The sequence below is a fragment of the Micromys minutus genome, assembly GCF_963924665.1.
Source record: "Micromys minutus genome assembly, chromosome: 14".
NCBI lineage: Eukaryota > Metazoa > Chordata > Mammalia > Rodentia > Muridae > Micromys > Micromys minutus.
This window is the reverse complement of record NC_137983.1, coordinates 17,961,153-17,981,972: the sequence shown is the minus strand read 5'-3', so window position 1 is coordinate 17,981,972 and position 20,820 is coordinate 17,961,153. Positions and strand designations below refer to the sequence as shown.

Below are 20,820 nucleotides of genomic sequence, written 5' to 3'. Positions count from 1 at the left end.
TTATTGCACAGGTGTGTGTGTGTGTGTTTAAGCTGTTGTTGTTGTTTTCTAGCACAAGCTAAATCCATTTATTTAATTTTCAACCTATAAGAGTGTTGATTTTTAAAGATGCTTAAAATTTTAGAATACTGTTTATAAGTGTGAGAAATGCGTAGCAGCATGAAGGACATTTTTATAACAGAGTATCCAGAGAATCACCACAACAGGAAGGACTTCCTTGATGATAGAATGGAAAACAAGGAGCTACTAATATAAAAAGTATCGATTACTTTAAGTGGAAGTTAGAATATATCAGTGATAAATAGAGGCTGTTGTGCTGTGATATTTTGTAAAGAATAATATTGATAGCAATTCATAATCTACACAAAAGTGACAGGTCGTACTGTAATATTAATACACATGTTATGCTATATTATTCTAGGAAAAAAAAGTCGCTACTTAAAGTATCTCTTATTGACTGGAGGAGGAGAAGTACTTGAGCAAACAGCTGGCATTGGATTACAGGTAAAAGTTTTCTTGGTGGAGAGACGCAAAGTATTTTGTTCTGAAAGCTTTTGATATATGTGGAAGAACTAGTGATAAAAATATAGGATGAAAAACAGCATATGACCAAAGCCAGGTCACCCATAGCTCCATGGTGCACTCATTGGTCACGAGATAGCACAGACAAATTAAATGTTGGGAATTGATATTATATAGGTGAAACAATAGAAATAGAAATATTGTATTAGACATAACGTAGGCATCTCTACTATAAACTATGAGGAAATCTAGGATGGTATAAGAAAATAGTAACTAAACTCTTAAAGACACATAGATTAACAAAATCTAGTTGATATTTGAAATTAGCTTTTCCCCATAAATTTAAATTATTACACTACCAACAATTTAACTTGAGGCTTTAAACACTGTACTCAAGAACATTACCATTATCTATCCACCCAACTGGTGTCAATACACTGATATGGAGACTATCTTCCTTCTCTCTCTCTCTCTCTTTTTTGTTAAAAATTCTAGATAGCCTCATGTATTGTGAGTTCAGTTTCAAGCAGAGCTCTATGAAGCAGCCCTCCCAAGCTGCATTGCCTTGACCTAAAACATTTCCTGCTGACATTTTAATATTAGACAAAGCGAATGCACATCAAGGTTCTTATTTTATAACCTTATTTTGTTTAGATAAGGAGATAATGAATAAATTGCCTTTAGTTGGTTTTTACAATCTCGACTCCTCAACATATATTTTACATTTTTCTTTCTCTTTTTTACTTTATTTTAAAAGACAAAGATAAATGTACAAATTTTCAGCATTTTTGCATAACAGTATACGAATACATTTTTATTGAAAACTTTATTTTAAAAAACAAAGATAAATGTACATTTTTGCATAGAAGTATATGAATACATTTTTTAAAGTTGTAATTAAGTATTTGTGGGTACATATACATACATATATGTATATATGTAACAATAATATTGGAAAAGAGGATATTAGGTTGAGGGGATGGGAGAGAAACTGGGAGGGGTTGTAGGAAAGAAAGGTGGATGTCATTCAGTTCTATTTTTTAAGGTTGTAATTAAGTATTTGTGGGTACATATACATACACATATGTGTGTATATAACAATAATATAGGAAAACAGGCTATTAATTTGAGGTGATAGGAGAGAAACTAGGAGGGGCTTTAGGGAGGAAAGTGGGATGTGATACAGGTCTATTTTAATTAAAATATATTCTTTTTTGTTGTTGAACTTCACAGAGTCTGTGAGTTGTTTCTGGGGTGTTCAGGGCTTTCTGGGGTTAGTATCCCTTTATCAGTGACTGCATATTATGTCTATTCTTTTGTGACTGGGTTATCTCACTCAGGATGATATTCTCTAGATGCATCCATTTTCTTAAGAATTTTGTTAAGTCATTGTTTCTGATAGCTGAGTAGTACTCCATTGTGTAAATGTACCACAATTTTTGTATCCATTCATCTACTGAAGGACATCTGGGTTCTTTCCAGCTTCTGGCTATTATTAATAGAGCTGCAATGAACATTGTGATTCATGTATCTTCGTTGTATGTTGGAGCATCTCTGGGGTAAATGCCCAGAAGTGGAATAACTGGGTCTTCAAGTAGTACTATGTCCATTTTTCTGAGGTACCACCAGACTGATTTCCAGAGTGGTTGTATAGTTTACAACCCCACCAGCAGTGGAGAAGTGTTCCAGTCAGATTGACCAAGATCCAAAACTCAGATGACAACAGATGCTGTGGAGGATGTGGCGAAAGAGGAACACTTCCTTCTCTTTTTCAGTTTACCAATACAATTGAAAATAAAAACCACATTTAAGGCAGAGATTTAAAAGGATTTACATATGTGTGTGTTAATTTTCACTTCTGTCAACTTTCCTAGCTACCACTTTGCATGTGGGTGATACCACTTACGATTTACTGTTTTAATATTTCAAGGATATTCTATGCTAATCTTAACCATATTCATCATGTGACAGCAATGATAATCTGGACTATTAATTACCTAAATGAATGTTTAAAAACACTATTTCAATTTTGCTATTGGATCTTAACATTTTATGTTTGTAAAGTACGTTTATTATTACATTTTAGAAAGAGAGCAAGTTCTCAGCTTGGGTGAATTAAAATAGAAGAGCAAGAACTGTAGGAGAGAAACTCAATGTGTACTATGCACCTTTGTTTCTGTAGAATTCTTCGCATTCTTTGGCAGTAACTATTATGTTCCATTCTGAATCAGACTGGTGTTAATGAGAGCATCATGATTACTGGCTCCCAGGCTGGCCTCATATCAGAATGTATGGGTCTAGTAATATCTGAATCATTTGAAGTTGCTAGTACTCCTTCTATAAATTAAAGCTGCATAGAGCAAAGGGCTCTTCCCCCTATTTTAACAAGGTATCTTTATATGTTATGGATACTAGAGTTAAATCAATTGATAAGGTAAAAATATGCTCTAGCTTAGATTAATCTTTAATATATAAACTTTACACACTATAAAATCTGGAAGTCAAACTCAGATCTATATTAACTCATTTTTTATCTTACTGATAGTGAAATAAAACTATACGTTGATTTAAAAACCTTACAAGTTAGCTATAATAGAGTGAGAAACTTTTGTGTGAAATATTTAGATACTAATTAATGACTATTGTTAGATTTGTTAAAATAGTGATAAATATGTAGAAAGTGGGGTCAAAATTTATGTGAAAATAAGAGAACACTAAGTGTGAAGGCTTTCACTGTGGCTGAGTCTCAATTCAAATATTTATTATGAGAGATACACTGTCACGGTGGGGATGGTATCGTTACAATTTATCTGAAATAGATGAAATATATAACCAGTATTGAAATATGGTAGTGAACATCTGGACACTTATGATGGTCAAATCCACAGAATGAAATGATAGAAATATGTAATTCAACATACAAAAGAAATTTTAATGCACTGATTTTACAATTTTCTGTGCCTCATTCTCTTTAATTAGACTTTAGTAATACAAAATATATACATGAGTATAAGTATCACAATGTATAGAATAAACATGTAATTCTTATGTGTTGAAATATAAGACACTTTAAGAATATTTCATAAAAGAATTAGTATTTTGGTACTTGTAAATAATGAATTCTTGTCCTCAGTCCTTACCATTCCATGTCATCTTCATTCTTCTGCTGAAACACTCCCAACTTCTTATTTTCAGGAATTATGTGTGATTGTGTGTGTTTATGTTTGTGTGCGTGTGGTATACTGAAATTCATTAGAATATGTTCATGAGCCTAATATGAGTTATTTTCTCCTGGAAATAGGCAACTTTTTATTGGTTTCCTAAGATACCAGTAACTGTCAATATTATGTCAAGAAGGGATTGGGACTCATGAGCCTTGTTTCTAGCCATGATAAGCTGCTGATGGTTACAAATTTGGCCAAATCTTCTGTATGTAAACAGAGGCATAATGAGTTCATTAGTACTCTACCAAGTCATGTTCAGAAGACACTATTTAATACTCTGTCAATCTGTTCTTTTGATATTGTAATGTTCCTGTTCCTTTTTTGTGAGGCCCACTCTTCCTTGCAGGCACTAAAGCTTGATATAGATGTTCTGTTTACGCTCTATCCCTCTACAGTCATTCACCTTCACTTTCACTTTACCTCAGAGTTTTATCTATTATCTTAGGTATATTAGACAGAAAAATTGCCCCATATATTCATTATTTTATTGATGGACGATGACTGCAATTTTCCCAGGATTTGTGCTCTTGAAGGTAATAGTGTGAATTCTTTCACTAGTGGATATAAATTATGTACATAGACATTCAAAAAACTTAAATTTTGATCAAAGTTTTTAATTCATTCCTCTAAATAGAGCCAACCAAATTGCCTAAACATTTCTAGTTATTTAACTTCTCCATAAACAATAATATACCCATATATCATATTTATTCTAATCATAAAATTTTTATGAGGAGGCCATACACCTTGACTGTTTCAACCCACCCAAATTTTTAAGTCTGTTAAGGTTAAAATCACTTACTTGCACTGCTGTAGATTAAGACATATTAATAAATTTCTAAAATAAGACATGATTTAAAAAAGCATTTTGTTACAATAGCAACCTAAAATTTAAAGACTTAAGGAAATCTATGCCTAACGTATAAATCAAAATTAAGATTGAAAAGGTAGCAGATTTTTTTTTGCATAAATCATAATTGAAAAGAGTAGATTTAACCCAGCAACTTAAATTAAACATTTTATTACATAAAAATGTACTCATTTTGAAAGAAAATTTGAAAAATAATCATAAAGACAATATTTGCCTATGTTTTTCTAAAAAAATAAAGAACAACTCAAATGTTAACAATTTTCACCAATACTGGTCATCTATATAGTTACTTAGAAGAAGTCATTAAAGAGGTAATTTTAAACATTTAAATAGCCTTGTTAAAAGTATGGCTCAAGATAAGGGTGGCTCAAAGAGTTTGCTCAGATATAGACATCTTAAAATAACACAGTTTATTTTCTGGCATAAGTTTTATATTGTGTTTTACTTAACACAAATATCTTTGGTATAAAAATAAAAATGCAAGTGAAATGATACAATAATGCAGAGCACTTAAACCACAAGAAAAGCTATGGGTCATGAGCTGCTTCAGTGAAATCTCTTCTGCCCCTTAAATAAAGATGGCCTGATGCTTTCTGTGTCAAACAATGAAATAGTGGGTGGGAAACCCATGACAACATGACAGAGGTGCATCTTGGCCTTACCATTTGTCAAGACTAGACTAATAAAGTCCTTGTATTTTGTGTGACAATGACACATGCTCAATGACTAACACTATGTTCAGAAATTGGCCTCCTACAGAGATAAGGACAACTGGTGTCATGAATGTCTATCAGGACCACTGACTTTATAAAAGTAGGCAACATTAAGGCTCTCTTTTACATTCTTCTGCCCCCTCTCCCCGCATCTCTTCTGAGATTCTCTGACACTTCTTTCCTTGGTCTCCTTTCCTTCAGGGAAATTTGTTGTTTTATTTTGTATTTTTAAACTCTGCTGTGGGAAAACAAAGCAAATAAACAAAATTCACCTACCTGTTAAGTCTGACTTAAAGAAATGGTTTATTTTGGCTCATGGATTGGGAGAAGTCATTGTGGCAGGAAGTTGAAGAAGCTGATACATTGCCTAGAAATCACAAAAGAAAGGGAGATAAATGCTGGTATCCAGTATACTTTCTTCCATTCATTCATTTGATGGACATGAAAGCTTCTCACCTCACTCATCCACACAATGCCTACAGATATTTTCAAGGCAGTTCTAGGCTTTATTAGATTGACATTCAGTATAACATATCACAGAAAAAATTAACCGTGACCTACCTGCAACAAGGAAGGGAGTTTTACTGGAAACTAATCGTGCTGGCATGTTGTTCTTGATTTTGCAAACTTCAAGACACTTAGAAAATTAGTTTCCATTTATTAAATTGTATGGTTTACAAAACTTTGTAATTTTACGTCAAAAAAGCTCACACGATATTACAGAACATCGCTTTTAAATTATTGTTAGAACATTTAGATGTTTCATTCTATCTTCAAAAATGAAACATTTTCTTACATAATTGATTAATATTTCCAGAGTTCATAGATTAATTTCATCTCACAAACATCCTTAATTACAACTATTTCCCTAGCTTAAAACCAGAAGTACTCTTTCCAGAGTTGGTAGATGTAATAGATATATTGAGAGGATATAACAAATTGTGCCTATAAATTCATATGTCCTAAGAGTTTATAGCCAAAAATAATTGAATTGTATAGCAAAAAGAAGACATTTAATTCTTCATGTTCTAAAGGACACTGATGAAGCCATATTGCATCAGTATATGTGTAATCTAGAATCATATCAGTAAAACAAATTTATATATATATATATATAATTATACAATTTTATATATATATATATATATATATATATATATATATATATACATATATCATTAAAGCAATATGAATCCTGCCTATGATGGCATTCTTTGGATATTAAACATTGCTTTATACTATATAAAGCAATGATGGCATAAGGAGATCACTCCTGGTGATTTGTTCTTAATGCCGATTATGTGAATTTCATCCCTAGGATCCACATAGAAAGAGAGAAATTGTTCTTGATAATTATTTTTTAACGTTTGTGTGCATGTTATAGCAAAAGACATATGCACATGAGCACACACACACACACTCACACACACACACACAGATACTTTAAAATTAATAGTAAAAGCATTTAAATTCTAAGGGAAAATTAATTATAAAATACAAAAATAAAAATTAAACTCAGTATGAGAATTCTGTAGACAAACTCTTCAATAGACTTATTACAACATGTCTAAAAAGAAGAGCCTAGGTACCCCTGTAAAAATATGAGGAGAAGGATATTTTATTAAGTTCAGTTCTGGCAAGGCCCAGCTCAGATACAGCAGGATCCCTGAAAGTTGCTCATCCTGCAGTCTAGCTGAACTCTCTTAATTCCAAGACTTACAAACACCTCATATGCAAATGCACACAAGTAAATATGTAGAAATACACAAATATTTTAAGAACGAAAGTAATTTTAGAAGTCTGAAATTTCTGAACAAGTAAAAGACTACAGAATTTTTAGGAATTTACACATTTGTTACATAGTACTTATGATGCAATTCACGACACACTAAGCATTTTACAAAATCAATATTTATTTATTTTTTTATATTTTATATTCTCTATATTTACAGAACAGTTGCTATCCCCTTTCCCCCAATCACATCCCCTCCCCCCTCCCATTGTCTCCATGAAGGTGCTCCTTCTCCCAACCTCACTCTTCCTACACAGCACTACTCTCTCTACACTGGGAAAACAAGGCTTTGTTGGATCAAAGTATTCTCCTCTCACTGATGTTAGAGAATGATGTCCACGGCTGCATATGCACTTAGAGCCACGGGTCTCTCCATGTGAACCCAGTGGTTGGTGTTTTAATCTTTAGGAAATGCTTAGGTAGGTTTAGTTAGTTGACAATTTTGTTCTGCTCATGGGCTTGCAGACCCTTTCAGCTCCTTCACTCTCTTCTCTAACTCCTTCATTGGGGTCCCCATGTTCAGTCCAATGGTTAGATGCAAGCATTCTCCTCTGTATCAGTAAGTATCTGGCATAGCCTCTGAGGAGGCATCCATATCAGATTCATTCCAGTAAGCACTACTTGTCATCAGCAATAGCATAGGTTTAGTGGCTGCATATGGCATGGATCCCCAGGTGAGGCAGTCTTTGGATGATCTTTTCCCCAATCCGTTCCCTACGATTTTCCCAATATTTCCTCCAATGAGTGTTTTGTTCTTCCTTATAAAAAGGACTGAGGCATCTACATTGTGGCTTTCCTTTTTTAGAAGATTCATAATTTCTGATTCATATTTCTGTTTAAATATCCAGTCTTATAGTCTATGTGTTTTACAGGGGAATTGAGTTCATTGATGTTCAGAGATATTAAGGAATAATAATGGTGGTCCTCTATCGTTTTGGCTGTTAAAGGTAGAATTATGGTTGTGTGCTTTCTTCTTTCTTTTTTTTTTTTTTCTTTTTTTTTTTTTTTTTTTTTTTTTTTTTTTTTTTGCAAGAGGAATATTTTCTTGCTTTTCCTAGAGTGTAGTTTCTTTCCCTTTGTGGGAGTTTTCCATCTATTATGTTTGTAGGGTTGGATTTGTGGATACATATTGTGTAAATTTGTTCTTGTCCTAGAATATCTTGTATCTGGGCTGGAACTTGTGTTTGCTTAGGGTCTGTATGAAGTCTGTCCAGGATCTTATAGCTTTCTTTCTTTTTTGTTATTTATTTCCTATTTATTTTTTGCATATTTATCACAACCAGGTATTGGGGAAGTGGGGAACAAATGAGACTTTTTAATTTTAATGGTGTGATTTTTTTTTGTTTACTCCTTACACCCTCTAACAATTATAATGCTCTTTGTTATATGACATTAAAAAAGTCAAGTTGAGGTGAGAGGCATGCCCTTGCATCTCTAGTTTCTGTTGAGAAGTCTGGTGTAACTCTGATCTGTCTGCTTTTTTATGTTACTTGTCCTTTTTTTTTACTGCTTTTACTATACTTTATTTGTTTTGAGCATAAGGTGTTTGGACTATTATGTGTCAGGAAGAATTTTTTTTCTGATCCACTCTACTTGGAGTTCTGTAGGCTTCTTGTATGTTATCTCTTTCTTTCTTTCTTTTCTTATGTTAGGAAAGTTTTCTTTTGTAATTTTGCTGAAGATATTTACTGGGCCTTTCAGTTCTGAGTCTTTGCTTTCTTCTATACCTATTACCCTTAGGTTTTGTCTTCTCATTGTGTCTTAGATTTGCTGAATGTTTTAGATTAGGAGCATTTTCTCTGACTGTTGTGTCAATGCTTTTCATGTTGTCTTTTGCCCCTGAGATTCTCTCTTCCATCTCTTGTAATCTGTTGGTGATGCTTTTGTCTAAGACTCCTGACCTGTTTCCTTGTTTTTATATCTCCAGGGTTGTCTCTCTCTGTTTTTTCTTTATTGTTTTCATTTCCATTTTTATATCTAAGATGGTTTTGCTCAATTTCTTTATCTGTGTGCTTGTATTTTTCTGTGTTTCTCTAAAAGCTTGTACTTGTTTTTCTATGTTCTCTTGTATTTCTTTAAGGAAGTTATTTATGTGCTTCTCCAGGCCCTCTATCATCAGCCTGAGGCACGATTTTAAATTCAAATCTTCTTTTTCTAGTATGTTGGTATATATACTGCTTGCTGTGGTAGGAGAGCTGGGTTCTGATTCTGACAGGTTGTCATGCTTTCTGTTGCTTAGATTCTTGTGCTTGCCTCTTGCCATCTTCCTATCTTTGATGTTACTTGTTCTTTTGGTCTCTAAATAGAGCTTGTCTCTTCTGTACATCTGTGGGCCATGAGCTCTAGAGTACAGATGGAAGCCTGAAGTGCATAGACCCAAGCAGTAGCTTAATAACTGTGCCCTAAGAGCTCCCAGAAGTCTCTCTCCAGATAATCAGTGAAGAAGGAGTGTGGGCTCATTCATGGGCTTAGTAGGGAGAGCACTCTTGTGCCTCCTCTGGGTGCTCAGTTCTCTGCAGACAGGTTGCATGTCCTGATGGCTGTTTGCCTGATCTGCCTGTGGCTTTGTGCTCAGGTGGAGGCCAGAGCAGTCTGATCCTACACTGCACTGAGGTCCCCGAGCTCTAAGAGTTCTCTTAGATCTCTCCCCAGATAATCAGTGGAGAGACAGTATGGGCTCACCCATGGATTCAGTAGGGATAGCTCCTCTGAGTGTTCAGTTCTCTTCAGACAGGCCCCAAAATCAATATTTAAAATACTGTTATAAGACAAAAATATTGAGGATTATTATGAAATAAGTATATATTTTGGGATATGCTAAAATAGGTTCAGTTTTAAGTGCAGGTACCATCTAGGTAGAAAATTGTGAGATTTTTTTGGATAAAATCAACTGCCTAAAAATAAAAATTCAGTACTTGACCAAAAAATAAAACTTGCTTTTTCATGGTAAGAGCAGCAGTTTCAATTAACCTGGACCCTGAGATTTCTCAGACACTGATTCACCAACCAGGAAGCAAACAAAAGCTGATATGAGGCCCCCAAAACATATACAGCTAGGACTGCCATGTCTGGACTTAGAGAAGATACATCTAACCCTCAAAAGACATTAAGACCTGGGGATTGAGGAGGTCTGGTGGTGTGGGGAGATGGGGACATTCACTTGGAGATGGGTAGTGGGGGCAGGTAGGAGGTATGGGATTTGAAACAATCAGAAGATGGACTGGGAGAGAGGTAAAGTCTGGATTAAAAAATTAAAAAATAAATGAAAAATATTAAAAATTAAGAAAAAGAGAGTAAATCAAACTTCTTAATATTAAATTCTATAAGCCATATGCTCATTGAATACACATATAAATGACATAGGACATGATGATGGACATTCCTCAACAGTAGCTTAGTAGCATACCAGCAGTTCTGAAAGCTCTCTTCATATGTGCACTTACTGATGCTATATTTAATAATGTAACATAACATTAAAAGCAATGGAATGAAGATATTTATGAAAAAATTGTACAGAAGTTGGAATTATTCATGTTGAGTGCCAGTTGGACCAGCACAATTTGTTGAATAGGCTGTCCTTTTTCCATTGAATTTTTATGGCTCCTTTGTCAAAAATCAGGTGACCATATATGTGAGGGCTCATTTCTGGATCTTCTATTCTATTCCATTGATCCACATGCCTATTTCTGTACCAGTACCATGCAGTTTCAGCACAATTGCCTTGTAATATAGCTTGAGGTCAGGGATAGTGATTCCCGCAGATGTTTTCTTGTTGTTGAGGATGGATTTCGCTATTCTAGGTCTTTTGTTGTTCCATATGAAATTGCACATTGATCTTTACAATCCCATGAAGAACTGTGTTGGAATTTTGATGGGGATTGCGTTGAATCTGTAGATTGCTTTTGGTAGGATGGCCACAGAATTCTTTCAGACTTTCAAAAAAACCTATTACCAAACTCTTTAAACTACTCTAAAATCACAGAAACAGAAACACTACTTAGCTTGTCCTCTGAAGCCATAGTTATACTGATACTTAAGTTACACAAAGACCCATCAAAGAAATAGAACTTCAGATACCTTTCCCTTCTGAATATTGATGCAAAAACACTCAATAAAAATTTTGCAAACTGAATTTAGACCAGATCAAAAACATCATTCAGCATAATCAATTAGGCCTCATCCCAGTAATTCAGATATGGTTCAATATAAGGAAATCCAACCACTATACAAACAAACAAACAAAACAAACACAAAAAAAAACAAGAAAACAAACAAAACATCCCACTTGCTCTTCTCATTAAATGCTGAAGAAGCATTTAAAAATACAACACTCCTTCATGTTTAAAGTCTTGAAAAGATCAGGAATTCAAGGCCTAAACATAATATATATATATATATATATATATATATATATATATATATATATATATATATATATACACACACCAAACCAATAGCCCACATCAAACTAAATGAAAATAAACTTGAGTCAATCTCATAAAAATCAGGTACAAGACAAGGCTGCCCACCCTCTTCCCATGTATGCAACATAGTACTCAGTCCTAGCTAGAGCAATTAGACAACAGAGCTATTCAAACTGGAAAGTAAGAAGTCAAGATATAAGTGGTTGCAGATGATATGATAGTATACCTCATTGTCCCCAGAATTCCACTGGAGAATACTAATGCATCATTAAAAGAAAGGGAAAAAAAGCTTTTGGTAGTGTGCAAATGTGAAGAAATAAGAGCTTTCCAGTGGATAAAATCAGGGATAATCACAGGAAATGGGAGTATGAAGTTGACTTCTGGTATTATTCCTCAGATATCTAAGATTTGACTTAACGCTTGTACTGACAATATACTTAATGAAGATAAAAATAAAAAAAATATTGTTTAAGGCCAATGCAAAATTTTATTTTCATAGCTGAGTATTTTGCTAAATAAACATGTTAAAATACATACAAGTAATGCTTCAGTAGCTGAGGAGAAAAGCAAGAAGTTCTCTTTGAATTAAGAACTTTATAGGAGCTCTTGCCTCCTGGCTATCTTGCCTCTCTAGGCCTCTTGGCCTCTTGCAGCCTTGATCTCCCACCCCTACCCATCCTCTTCCCTTTTCCCTTGTCCCCTCTCCCTCCATGTGCTCATGGCCAGCCTCTACTCCTCTATTTCTCTCTCTCTCTCTCTCTCTCTCTCTCTCTCTCTCTCTCTCTCTCTCTCTCTCTCTCTCTCTGTCTGTCTTTCTCTCCCTCTACTACCCTCTTAAATCTCTCATGACCTGAATAAACTCTATTCTATACTAGAAAAAAAAAGAACTTAATAGTCAGACAGATGAGCGGCAAGAGTTCCCTTTGGGGAATCAGAAGCATGATCTGGGTAGAGATGACATACTTACACAATCCACAGGATTAGCACTTTAGTTGAGAGCTAAAGCCCCTCCTACAGAAAAGTGGATTTTAACAACCAAAGCAGAATCACTTCAGCTCTCAGCTAAGGAATACAAGATCAGCATATAGCTATAAAACTCTACCAATTGGTGAAAATGCAACAAAAGAGTGATAGTCTTATAAGTTCCCCAAATCAGACTGAAATAATAAGTGTTAAAACTTATTTTATTCTAATATTTGTTAATATTATTCTTAATATTTGAGCACAATAGCCCAAAGATAGATGGACACATAACTATGAATGATATTACAGGTAATGTATAATTTCTAATATATTTTAAAGCATTTAACATAAATGTTTTTAATATTGACAATAGGAAAATATTTGCCTCATTCTACTTTTGCTATCATATATAGATACATGGGTTTAACATTTACAGAAATAATTAAAATGCACTTCATTATTGCATCACTGTAAAATAGGCAATGGAGGATAACTTAATCTTCTATTTGAAACCCAAATTAATAGCACAACACATACATTTTGAAAGTTAGATATTTGCTAAAAACCTATACAGCATACACATACCTTAATATTAATTTATTATTATTTCTGATATGAAAAAGAACTTTAATCAGAAATTCCTTCACTTTAAAGTAAGAATACAAATCACTGCCCAAAATGTATCCTGCTCTCATATAATCTATCAAATGAAAAGAATGAAGAAAACTTGTTGTTTTGCCATTCTTGAGACTTGATAAAACTTCAAACTCATCTCACATAGATATGCTAAGGAATACTCATATTTTCAACGTGCTACTGCTGTATGATATTTTGATAGTCCTTTTCAGCTAGGTGTCATGAAGAGAGGTATGAGGGTGTACCAGTATCCCTTCATTTAACAAAGTAAAACTTATCTCCAGGAGAGAGAACAATCACATGAATTCAAAGTGCCTTGCCTTTGCTGAAGGTGTATATTTTTCTTATTGTAAGGAGGAGACTAAGATAAAATTGATTTAATATAAAGCTCTAGCAGCCTATTAAAAATCATACATTCATACCTTCCAGACTGTGAACAATCTGAAGAAAAAACTTTCTCCTTCCCTTAACAAAAGCCATTATAAACTATTGGAACCTAAGGAAAAATGTCTTTGAATTTTGGGTAAAAAGAGAACCAACACATCCTCAGCTTAGTGTCACATTTAAATGATGCTGAGCTCAGCAGTGCCATACATGCTTTAGAAGGAAAGTGCAGTTCCTGACCTCTAAACTTCCTAGGGACATTCAGTCCATTGACCTAGAGTGAGTAAAATACAACTTGAAAGGCATTTATATATAAATTTTAGTTCCATGCTCTCCTTATAATAATTTTTATTTTGAAAGTATTAATGTCTATCTATATATCTGTTAAAGACCATCATTTATAAAATCCTTAGAGGTCAGTGGGATGGCTTGGCAGGTGAAGCTATTTGCCACCAAGCCTGGCTACTCTATTTGATCCCAAGGAATTGCATGTGAACTGTGTGAGTTGACCCCTGCAAGCTGTCTTCTGCTTTGCATGCATGTGCGATGGACAATGCTTGACCCTCTCACACAAATATATACAAAATGTAAAACGATGTATTTTTTAAAGTCCTTACACTTAAACTAGTAAATGCTGTGAACTGGTTTCATCAACATGCCCGTTCTATGTAAATTCTACTTTCCTGAAATAAGCATGTATTTTACTAAATGTAAGATGTTTCTAATGCATTTATTATACATGAAGATAAAATTTGACAAATTCATGGTTTTCATATTAGTGGTTTATTTTCTATCAATGGACTTCAATTTGTTGTATTTAAACATTTAAAAACAAAATTTCTATGCAAGCAGTTTTATGCATTTATGCAGTCATTTATTGATTAATAGGAACTCAATGGTATTCTTTCAATGTATAATAAAGGTTTTGTTTCCATATATGTGTGTGTGTGTGTGTGTGTGTGTGTGTGTGTGTGTGTGTATTCTCTTCTTAACATATTCAAGCATTCGGGGGACAAGTTAGAGTGGAAAATGTGTACAGAAAAGGCTAATGATGAGTGGTTGTCTAGGGTACATTTCCAGAGGGATTTGACTAATGTTTCTTTACCAGATGACAGTAGAAAAATACCCAGTCACTTTATGACTTTTTGTTCCAGTTGGTTTTCATAAGTTGGATTCTTTTTTTGTGTGGTTGTTATATTTTTATTTTCCAAGTAATACTGATTAAAAATATTTACACAACTACTTTTAAGTCCACAGTTTAGCACTCTTATTTGTATGGCTTTAAAAGTTATAGCACAAAATCTTTACATTAAGGATTGCGGGGAAAAGATTCCACTCAAAACAAAGCCTGATATATTATATACATACTTTCCTTCTGTACTTTATTTTAAATACATTAATTTAAAAATGATGCTCATCTAATTTTTCCCCATCTGGTGGTAAAATACTAGTGCAACTTCTCATCAAAATAAAGTTTACCACAGATGGAAATAAATTTTTCCAATTGAAAATGGCCCTTCAGCTGCCGTTAAATGAAAAATTTTTAATGTAACCTAAAGGAAAAAGAATTGCAATTTGTCATTTTAAGCAAAAATACCAAGTACCAGAGCACTTTATGCTGATCTTTAAAACACAAACTTTGAAAGAACCAGAGATGTTTTTCTGAAGTTTTGTTGGTTTTGAAAAGGCACAGGGTGGTTGTTTAACATTCTAGAAATTCTGCCACCACCGTTTCTGTTGTGGGGACAGCATTTGTAGCCACTGGATTGACAAGAATGTTGTTCAAAATAAAGCCAGCCCCCAACTCTTAACTGCACAGTAACAAGGCACTTCCCTCATGCAGCCTTGTGTTACCTACATGCATTAGAACACACATGTATGTATTCTAATGGTTTTAAGTATGATTTTATAATATGCAAAGATTTTAAGGACAGACACGACCTGGGAAGAGGACACAGAGACCCTTACCACAATGAAAATAGATGCATTCGTACCCAACTATAGAATAAGAATATAATTCATTAAGTTACCAGAAATATACTTCTCAGAGCTCCCACTCATTATGAGGAATATTCCCACCCTGTGGCATTAACTGGAAGGACATCAGCCTGTTTCCATAGAAACAGTTCAGCACAACAGAAAGAGTTAACTTTGGTCCACTCATTTGATAGCTTAAGGTCACACTGCCCATCAGCTTACCCCAAATGTAAATCTAAAAATTAGAATTGGTATTTCATTCTAAAACCGGCATAGATGTCCTGTCATTCTCTGCTTTTCTATCTTGGGGATACTCTCTTGGTTTGGTCTCTAATCCCTCAGCATCTTCATATTCTTCCATGGCAGCATCTGCATGGCTAGGCTCTCTCTCCTCTTGGCTCATGATTTCAGGTGTCATGTGATCCAAGTCAGCTTCTAGAAGCTCAGTTTGTACTTCAACTGGCATCTGATTTACCCGTTCAACATGAACCTCTTCAACATGTACTTCAGTACCTTCTTCTGTCTGAATTCGACCCATTTCCAGATAACTCACTTGGACCTGCTCTTGAAGTTCACTCATTTGTGAATCATGTACTTGGCTGTCCTGAAGCAGATCTGGATGAACTTGTTCCACAGTTACTTGTGCAGAATCCACTTGGACCTGAAGCAGTGGTAACACATGCACTTTCCCAACTTGTTCTATAATGGTCATTGATGTCACTGGTTCGGTCTGTAAATGTGTTTCTACTGAAAGGACTTCTTCAGTTTCTATACGCTCTGAAATATTGTGAGCATCACTAAGATGCCTCCTTAATTCATTTCCTTGCATAAACCACAAGTCACACAGAATACAATGGTTGGGTTTATCTCCAGTGTGTATTACCAAGTGATCTTTGAACTGGTCCCAGCTGTTAAATACACTGTTACAGACCTGGCATTCATAAAGCTTCTTCCTTCCCCTTTTTGCCCCTACTCCAGTTTGGCATGCAGTGAGGTGACATTTGAGAGTGCTATTACTAGCAAACCGCTCGTGACAATTTGAACATTCAAAAGGTTTTTCACCTGTATGTTTTTGAAGGTGCTCTTTAAAGTGTCCAAAGTGGTCAAACTGTTTCTCACAGTACTGGCATATGTGAATTTTTTTTCCCAGTTCTTTGCTTCTTACTTACTCCACCTTGTTCAAGGTGGTAACAGTTTAGGTGCTGCTTCCATGCGCTCTCACGAAAATACCTTTTATTGCATATTTCACACTTGAAACTGTCAGTGGAGTGTGATTTCATGTGTTCCTTAAAATGGTAAAACAATTTAAACGAACGGTTACATTTCTCACAATGGAACAAGTCCTTCACATGTGACAGCTGAAGTTCCACAATTTCAATACCTTCTACCTGTTTGCTTATGGGGTCAGATGCACAGTCATCTTCGCTAATCTGTCCTTTGCTTTCACCCTGTCGGTACTTGCTTGTGATGTCTGCCAACAATGCTAGAGCCGAGTCATCGGAGGAGCCTGTGCTCTGTATGTACTTTATAGACTGCTTGGCAGAAGCCACATCCTCCAAAGCCTCGATGCCTTCATCTTCTACTTCAATTGTGCCCTCAGCAATCTCCACCTCAATTTCCACAGGTTCTGATTCTGCTGATGGCAAGGATTCAGTGATAACATTAGAAGTTTCTGCAATCTTTTTTTTTTTTTTGTTTGCCTCATTTTTTTCCTGTAGTATTTTCTTCTAATGGAGCTGAGTTTTCTTTGTTCCTGACTTCAAGTGCTTTAATAGCTTCCAGCATTTGTAGAAACTCTGCTGCTTTCCACACATCGTTTGCTTCTTCTTCCCCTTGTATCATCAGTTTTGCTGTGTATGTGAACTCAATTAAGTGACGAAAAGCCATTTTACTAACGCCCTCAATTTCAACCAATGGTTCTTGAGTAAACTCCTGAAAGAATTTGTAGAAGAACTTACTGCAGGCAGCCAAAACAGCCTTGTGGGCCTTAAAATGGTGTCCGTCGACAATCAGGGTGATGTCTGTAAACCGGTCCTGCTCTCGTTGCTCATTCAATCGGTCCAAGATCATTTTATGATGTTCAGAAAACTCCTGAAGGCATTCCATCGTTTCTTCAGCCTCCATGGCCCTCAGGGTGCTCTAGCTGGCGTTAGGTCCGCGCACCTCTCTTTCCATGCTCTCCCCTCCCGTGGCGCGGCTGCTCCAGTCCCCAAGCAGCTCCTGGCTCTCTATCTTCACCTCCTCTGCAAGGACGCTCGGTCCGCCATAAGTTGGACTTCTTTCCAGGCTAATTAACTACTAAGCGTTTTTCAGGCAATCCATGCCTGAAAGCAGTAAAAGATGAATTACACTTATGAAGTAATAGACACGGGGTATGGAGGGCATTTTAAGTAACATGGGTGTGCATCCTGAACTGGAAGAAATCTGTACTGCTATTGACAGGTCGTTTGTTAAGCTCAGACCCCAGCATCAGACAATAGAAAATCAAGGCTAAAGTGAACTTAATCACACGAAGGTAGGAATAATCCAGTTCCAGAATCCTCTGTGAAAACACTTAAGTCTTTTGTAGCTCTATCAAAAATACCCCTGGTTTTCTCTCAGATGAGTTTCTATGCCATTTTGTTTTCTTTTGACGGTCCAGTCAAAACTGACAAATGAAAGCAGCTTTCTATGAAATTCAGTTACTGTAATACCTGACAGCTGCTTTACTTGGTTCTAAAGTTTTCAAAATTGTGAATGGCATATATAATAATATTTATTTTGAAAGATATATACTGAATTGATAAGTAATATATAAAGGACTATCAGAAGACACAAGAAACATGCAGGCATTACCATATTTCAGTAAAAAGAAATAGCACCATGAAAAAGAATCTTTCATTGAGAACCTATTATCTGTCAAGTAACCTTTCATAGTTGTTACCAAACAAGTTGATGGTATGAACTTGGGCAGCAGACCCTGAAATATTGTGGACTAATGCCTTATGCAATAGCTGACTTTATTCAAATAATCAGCCAATTCACACTTTGGAGGTCGTCTTAGTCAGGGTTGTTATTCCTGCACAAAACATCATGACCAAGAAGCAAGTTGGGGAGGAAAAGGTTTATTCAGCTCACAATTCACCATTGCTGTTTATCACCAAAGGAAGTCAGGACTGGAACTCAAGCAAGTCAGGAAGCAGCAGCTTATGCAGAGGCCATGGAGGGTTGTTACATACTGGCTTGCTTCCCCTGGCTTGCTCAGCTTGCTTTCTTATAGAACCCAGGTCTACCAGCCCAGGGATGGCATCACCCACAATAGGCTGAGTTCTCCCCCATTGATCACTAGTTGAGAAAATGCCTTACAGCTGGATCTCATGGAGGCATTTCTTCAACTGAGGCTCCTTTTTCTGTGATAAGTCCAGCTTGTGTCAAGTTGACACAAAACCAGCCAGTACAGAGGTTGAAAAGAATCTCCTGGGTAAGGTATACAGTCACAAAAACCAGCCACATGTAGCAAGCCATGTTTTTGTATAGCTATATATATCAGTAAAAAAATAAAAAGTTGAAGTAAACTCATTCTTAGTCACTATACCCAGGGGAGTGTAAAAGCCCATTCTAAGAATAATTCTGTGCTTTGAGGAGACTGAGGTCTCAAGAAGGTCTGGTGTCCTATCTTCCTAGAGTTTCCTCACAAGCCCACAGACCTCTTAAATCTTAGACTGTTTCAACACCTTTTGTCAAGGGCAATAATACTAAATTATTTTTGTCTGGAACAAATTGAAACCTACTAACTATTCATTATTTATAATTTATAGATAAAAAACTTGAATTCTCTGGCTCATTTAAAGATTTTTACCCATGGCCTGGGTAATATGTACTAATCACTAGAGATTTTTCTAGTAATTTCAGCATTTGACATAAAGTATACTGTAAGTATGTATATGCAATTATATAGTATAATATGCAAGAAACATGCAAGCATTACCATATTTCAGTAAAAAGAAATAGCACCATGAAAAAGAATCTTTCATTGAGAACCTATTATCTGTCAAGTAGCCTTTCATAGTTGTTACCAAACAAGTTGATGGTACGAACTTGGGCAGCAGACCCTGAAATATTGTGGACTAATGCCTTATGCAATAGCTGACTTTATTCAAATAATCAGCCAATTCACACTTTGGAGGTCGTCTTAGTCAGGGTTATTATTCCTGCACAAAACATCATGACCATTAATAAGCAATGATTATATGGGGCAGAATAATATAGATTATTATACAAGTTATAAATTAAAATTGAAATACAACAAACAAAATTTCTAGGTCTTTACTTAATTTTATTGAATATTACTATTTAACTTATATTTCTATTTTCTTCAACTAATTCTAACTGAAGAATATTTTTCAAATAAATAATACAAAAGAATTGCACTGAAACTATATGCCATCATAACCTTCTACCTAGGCCTCTCTCAAGAAAATAAATAAAGAATAGTTATTTTAAGAACTGGCTAGTGAATGTGTGTGTGTGTGTGTGTGTGTGTGTGTGTGTGTGTGTGTGTGTGTGTGCTGTGAATATGGAGTCCAGAAGTTACCATTAGATGTTTTTCTCAATCCATCCCTTACTTGCTTTTTCAATTTCTTTCGGAGCTTGGGACTCACCAATTCAGCAAGGCTCTAGACTTTTTCCAGTCTCCCCTACATCACCCATAGAGTGCTGACATTAAAAGTGCTCCTGTGTTTCTAAAGGATGCTGAGTTCATAGCCTCATAATTGTGTGGTCAGCATGTTAACTGAGCCACCTTTCTAACCTATTATGGTGTTGTTCACAGAAGAGAGTACCTCTTTCACCTGACACATTAATTAGTTATCTTTTTTTCTCATTCTCACCAGGGACTCTACAGTGGTTTCTCTTGCCTTAGGGTCTAAGTACCTTCTGAGATACTCTAATAGATTTTCTATAATTTCCAAGATAATCTTCCCAAATTCCTATCTCACTCAAAAACTTCATGCTTTAGCATAAAATGACCATATAGTTACAAGTATTTTGCTAGCTGTGTGAGACATACCATGTGGATAAATTGACAAGGTTATGCATATGTTTTGGTGACAAAATAGTAGTAATTTTTCAAAACCAAAATGGATTTTAGTGTTGTCATTAATTAATGTTTGTCTCCTCAAAAGTCTTTTACAGAAAAGAATTTCAAAAGAAAAATACATGTATTTGTGCTTTTGATGTATATTGTCTAGAGAATATATATGTTCTACAGCCTACATTTATCAAATTTTATAATGAAAATACAATTTATCTTTGTAGCAAAATTCATTATCTCATC

General features: G+C 35.1%; 1 protein-coding gene across 1 annotated transcript; it reads right to left on the bottom strand.

Moving 5' to 3' along the window:
- Positions 1–15,762: 15,762 nt before the first annotated feature.
- On the bottom strand, positions 15,763–17,630 carry LOC308429487 (zinc finger protein 131-like; the record flags this gene model as incomplete). The annotated part of the gene is given in 4 exon segments (XM_080928341.1): positions 15,763–16,653; positions 16,655–16,792; positions 16,895–17,215; positions 17,217–17,630. Coding segments are annotated over 4 exon segments (1,764 nt in total).
- Between the last annotated feature and the right edge of the window lie 3,190 nt (positions 17,631–20,820).